Source organism: Prunus dulcis, chromosome 6 (assembly GCF_902201215.1).
Source record: "Prunus dulcis chromosome 6, ALMONDv2, whole genome shotgun sequence".
Classification (NCBI taxonomy): Eukaryota; Viridiplantae; Streptophyta; class Magnoliopsida; order Rosales; family Rosaceae; genus Prunus; species Prunus dulcis.
This window is the reverse complement of record NC_047655.1, coordinates 12922597-12928342: the sequence shown is the minus strand read 5'-3', so window position 1 is coordinate 12928342 and position 5746 is coordinate 12922597. Positions and strand designations below refer to the sequence as shown.

Below are 5746 nucleotides of genomic sequence, written 5' to 3'. Positions count from 1 at the left end.
TGAACCACAAGGTGTGATGCCGTTGACAAACTGCCACCTTTAGCTGGCGAACTGCCTGGTGCATAACTGGCAGGGGTTCAAAACTAGTTGGAAGCACTTTGTGGCCGGGGCAAAGTGGGGTGTGAGGATACCTCGTGATATTTACTCCACAAAAAAAAAAAACAAAAAAAAAAAAAACTAAAATGGGTGCAACATAACAAATTATGTAATTGGCAATGATTATTTATACATATAATTAATTAATTAATTAATTTAATCAAGACTTGGGCCTGCTCTTGGGCTCTGTTGATTAAATCTGAAATTTGGAAATCTTTAAATACCCAATCCAAATACAGAAGTAGACACTAAATTAATCACCCACAAAATCACTCATTGTTTGAGAGAGGAAGAACAAATACATTGTCAGTCTAACACTTCAAGCCCAATCCTAATCAATTCAGTCCAACCCACCAAACGGGGCGTAATGGTTTGTTTATGCATCCAGAGTTCAATGATAATTTGAAGAAAAGCTGAAAACCATGTATAATATAAGAAAAGAACATATCATATGTACTATAAGCTGAACCAAAAAAAGTAACAACCAGTTATAACATAATAAGGAAATCATTGCAGGAAAGAAGACGTTTATGTTCTCAATACAACGCTACCTAAAGTACCAATAGAATTCTAGCAATTCCAAAGCATGACGGATTTAGATTCCTGATAATAAAAATTAAAAATCCCTTTATTGTATTGAATTTTTTGTGTGGAACGAAGATATTAAATTTTAGATGATTTGAATTACAATGTGAGTTGGCTCCAACATCACATCGCCTTTATTTTCCTAAAAAGGATTAACACAATTACTGTCTGATAATATATAGTTGATAATGAACTCGTGAAAGTATTGTTTTCAGCATTGTCTATGTATTTGCACAATTATTTTCCTCAACATATCCTAGTGAGTAAAGTTCCATATGGATAGATCTTCTTAAACCAAATTCGATTGAAAGATGGATTACTATTATAGTTTGGTATGATTTCCTAAAACTGCAAGACAAACTTAGAAATTAAAAATTTTCCACAGAATCACTACAAGTTTAGATCGGATACGACTTTAGTTTGGTATAGATCGGATACGACTTTAGTTTTTGGTTCTTATCCTATGATATCTCTACTTCTGTCCAGATATTCAAGTAAAACCCAATTTAAATACTCACCTACATTATAAATACACACTCAATTCTTCAGCAAGACTTACATTGGTATCTCCTTCTCTATTGAAAAGGTCTATTAAATACACACTCAATTTTTCTTGTTTAGGGTTTTTATTTTGACAACAGTATGAGCAATGTAGCTAATATTATGATTTTTGGTGCAGGTTTGACTAGATTTCAATGATGGTAAGACCAAGTTCATCAGTCCTCTTAGTAGGACTTCTATGGTTATGCTTCTGGGGAGCCATGGCACAAGCAGGAGCAGAATACATGGCATACAAGGACCCTAAGCAGCCGCTAAATAGGCGAATTAAGGACTTGATGGGTCGAATGACGCTCGAAGAAAAGATCGGACAGATGACGCAGCTGGACCGTGCCAATGTCACAGCTGAGATCATGAGGGACTTCTCATTAGGCAGTGTTTTGAGTGACGGAGGGAGTGTGCCGCGTGAGCAGGCTAGTCCACAGGATTGGATCAACATGTTCAATGAGTTTCAAAAGGGTGCACTTTCAAGCCGGCTTGGGATCCCTATGATTTATGGCATTGATGCTGTTCATGGGCACAACAACGTTTATAAGGCCACTATTTTCCCACATAATGTTGGACTTGGAGCCACCAGGTAATAAGTGATTCTCTGAAAGATATATTAAACAGGATTAAAAACAGATAATACATGAAAGATATGATTATTAACTTGAACCATTATTCTTCATTCCCTGGCCTTTTTTGATAAAAGTATTTGACATACACAGTGGTAACTTTGATTAATTTGTATGAAAATTTTCCAATATCTTCCAGGGATCCGGAACTTGTGAAGAAGATTGGTGCTGCAACTGCACTTGAAGTTAGAGCTACTGGCATTAATTATGCGTTTGCACCATGCATTGCGGTATGCTATATATCCAATAATTGAACAGTTTTTGAGTGTGATATATATTCTTTTAATACTGATCACTGATTAACAATCTTAAACCTTAATGTACAATAGGTCTGCAGAGATCCGAGATGGGGTAGGTGCTACGAGAGCTACAGCGAAGATCCTGCAGTCGTAATACAAATGACCGATGTCATACTTGGATTGCAAGGGGAACTTCCAGCTGGTTCCCGGAAGGGCGTTCCTTATGTGGGTGGAAAGTAAGTGCTCAGAAAAATAATGTTGTGACGATTTCGAAGATGTTTTTAGTCATCGTGTTCGATTACAAAAAAAATCAACTGATCCTAGTACTTCCAGTTTCTCTTTTCTTATCTCGAAAACCTTTTATTTGTGATATAGGGATAAGGTAGCAGCCTGTGCAAAGCACTTTGTTGGAGATGGTGGCACAACCAGGGGTATAAATGAGAACAACACTGTGATTGATAGGCATGGATTGTTGAGCATTCACATGCCTGCTTACTACCATTCTATCATCAAGGGTGTGTCCACTATCATGGTCTCTTACTCAAGTTTGAACGGAGAGAAGATGCATGCCAACCATGAGCTTGTCACCAAATTTCTCAAGGACACCCTTAAGTTCAGGGTAAAACAATCAAACTGTAAATTAGTTGGTTCAAAATTCAAATTATTCGTTACCGGGACATGAATGAATTAGCAGGACTAACCTTGTCATTGTTCAAATTTCAGGGCTTTGTCATCTCCGACTGGCAGGGTATCGACAAAATTAACTATCCGCTCCATTCGAATTACCCAGAAGCGGTTCTTGCTGGTGTTCAAGCTGGCATTGACATGGTAATTAGTTGCTATCTTGGTTATGTGATTGATGTTATCAGTACAGAATATTAGTATTAATATTTAAAGGGGTTCATTTTTCTGATATTGAAACTGCTTGTTGGTGTTGTTTAGGTCATGGTTCCCTTCAATCATACCGAGTTCATTGGCATTGTAACCGACCATGTCAACAACAAACGTATCCCCATGAGCCGTATCGACGACGCAGTTAGGAGAATTCTGAGAGTCAAGTTCGTGATGGGTCTGTTTGAGAACCCTTTGGCAGATGAGAGCTTTGTTGACAAGCTTGGAAGCCAGGTCACTAATTTGATCTCTTATACTAAATCTTCTAAAATATGAGTAATTAAAGCAATTCATAAATATCTTATATATATATATATATGTATGTATGTTATATATAACATGCAGGCTCATAGAGATTTGGCAAGAGAAGCAGTGAGGAAGTCACTTGTCCTGTTGAAGAATGGAGAAAATGCAGATACACCAGTCCTACCACTCCCTAAGAAGACAAAAAGGATACTAGTCGCTGGAACCCATGCCAACAACTTGGGCTATCAATGTGGTGGTTGGAGTCTCACTTGGCAAGGAGTTAGTGGCAACAACTACACAGCTGGTTGGTATCTTCTTAATGTCTTTTTTTTCTTTCTTGATACAAGCGAGATTTGAGAACCACTTGAACTACAATTCCGTTGCATATATTCTTGATTGTTGTGCATTTGTGCTTAATTTAACTCAACCACAATTTCTCTCAATTAACTTAATTACTGTACTTTGTGTTCAGGAACCACCATCCTCAGTGCCATCACAGCTGCAGTTGATCCCAGCACAGAAATTGTATTCAGTGAAAACCCTGATGCCGACTTTCTCAAGTCCAACAAGTTCTCCTACGCCATTGTTGTGGTTGGAGAGCAACCCTACGCCGAGACCAAGGGGGATAGTTTGAACTTGACAATTGCAGAGCCAGGTCCACAGACCGTCACCAATGTCTGCGGTGCGGTGAAGTGCGTTGTTGTCGTCGTCTCTGGCCGACCCGTTGTCATTGAGCCTTACGTTTCGTCGATGGATGCTCTTGTAGCTGCATGGCTACCTGGAACGGAAGGACAAGGAGTTAGCGATGTTTTGTTTGGTGATTATGGATTCAGTGGGAAGCTGCCTAGAACTTGGTTCAAGACAGTGGACCAGCTCCCTATGAATGTTGGAGATGCTCATTATGATCCTCTATTTCCCTTTGATTTTGGACTTGCAACTGATCCTGTTGAGCAGTAGTTGTAGTCAATTTAGTATACTTCTAGTCTCTCTCATTTCCTAGTCTTTTAGAGAGTTAGTTTGCATTTTGATAACTCTATAATTTATGTTTTTTGAGATACTTTATAAATTAGATTCTGTATATTTGAAATCCTTGATTTCTGTTCCCTTTATAAATTAGTCTCACTCATTTGCCAGTAATTATTGTTATAAAAAAAACAAAAAAAAAACTTATCAATATCAATCGTTGGTTGAAATCGCACAAGCAAGCAGCTAAAATGAACAAACATTGTCGAGTACTGGTCAAAATGAAACTTGTTTATTGGATTTTTTTGTTGAGAAATTCTAGGAATATAGTTATAATTCAGTCAAGTTATTGGTCACAAGGGGTCAATACAAATTAGTCATAAAGGGCAATTACAATAACAGAGCGATTTAACATCAAAATTAAGACAATCTGGTGAGTTTCCATCAACGATCACTCGTAATCGAAAAAACACTAGCATAGACATCCCTACTGAGATTGCAAGAATAATAAAAAAGTGATAAAGTTTGAAAAAACTAAGTTATAACAATATAAATAAAGAGCAACTGGTGGTCTTTCTATCTATTTGCCGCGGATAAATCCTCCTTTCCTCTCTATCTCTTTTTGTCTCTCTATCTCTTTGTCTCTCTCTCTTTCTCTATATGCCGATCCAGATCTGGATCCCAAGATCTATGTGTAAATGATGAGTAACAACAACAGCAACTGGTGGTCCAAACAACTATCAGAAGAGATCATGTAATTGGTTCTACAACGATGAGATTGACTACGAGACAGACTATGTTGTTGGGGTTTTGAAGAAGAGCAAGATGGGTGTTATTCTTGCCGAAGGCTTGAAGATGAGATTGACTATGTTGTTGGGGTTTTGAGTTTGTGGCAGAAAATGGTAGAGTGGGAAAAGAAAAGAGATTGACTACGCTATTCTCATGGACCATGGTCCTACATCTGTAAATAGTTTATTGTTAGTTAGCTTTATGAGGTAGTTTAAATTTAGTCATCTCTGCCGATCTACATGTATCTGTTTTACTATATATTTAGTTTAATGATGTTTAGCTTTGTTTGAACATGATTTCAAGCTGTGATGCGCAGCTACTAAAGTTTATTGGGATAAACTATGGCCTCTGCAATGATTGATCTCATGCCAGCTTCTACCTTCATTTTTGCAGTCATCACTGGGTAAATATACAATTACTGTCCCAAATTGGTGAATATATTTTCTTTTTATGATAAATATGTTTTGGTTTTTAGGATGGAATGCATGGGCAAAATTGTATTTTTGTATTAAAATTGATTAAAATATGAATAAAAATTAGAAAATCTAAAAAAAATTAAAATTAAACTCTCTCTCTCCCCCTCTATCCCGATTTCTACTCCCCCTAAACTTGATTTTTCTTTTTTTTTTGTTGGTTTTTTATTTGATTTTCTTTGTTATTTTAAAAATATAATTTTTTATTCATTTTGTTGGTTTTAATATAAAAATACTATTTTGCCTCTGCATTTAACAGAAAAAGTTAACAAAATTGATGGCAGGACTA

The 5746-nt window shown here is 36.8% G+C and overlaps 1 protein-coding gene across 1 annotated transcript; it reads left to right on the top strand.

Annotated features, from left to right (window-relative positions):
• Positions 1-1379: 1379 nt before the first annotated feature.
• LOC117630301 (beta-glucosidase BoGH3B-like) lies at positions 1380-4189 on the top strand. Its single transcript, XM_034363044.1, has 8 exons — positions 1380-1816; positions 1996-2086; positions 2186-2331; positions 2471-2714; positions 2819-2923; positions 3038-3220; positions 3332-3536; positions 3705-4189. The coding sequence occupies exons 1-8, from the start codon at positions 1380-1382 to the stop codon at positions 4187-4189; spliced, it is 1896 nt and encodes a 631-aa protein (XP_034218935.1).
• The last annotated feature ends 1557 nt before the right edge of the window (positions 4190-5746 follow it).

What these genes read in the sequence shown, in the direction of transcription:
- LOC117630301 (XM_034363044.1), top strand. Translation starts at nt 1,380, where the DNA reads ATGGTAAGACCAAGTTCATCAGTCCTCTTAGTAGGACTTCTATGGTTA. An exon ending in GTTGGACTTGGAGCCACCAG is followed by an intron (nt 1,817 to 1,995) that starts GTAATAAGTGAT and finishes AATATCTTCCAG; the next exon opens with GGATCCGGAACTTGTGAAGA. An exon ending in TTGACAAGCTTGGAAGCCAG is followed by an intron (nt 3,221 to 3,331) that starts GTCACTAATTTG and finishes TATAACATGCAG; the next exon opens with GCTCATAGAGATTTGGCAAG.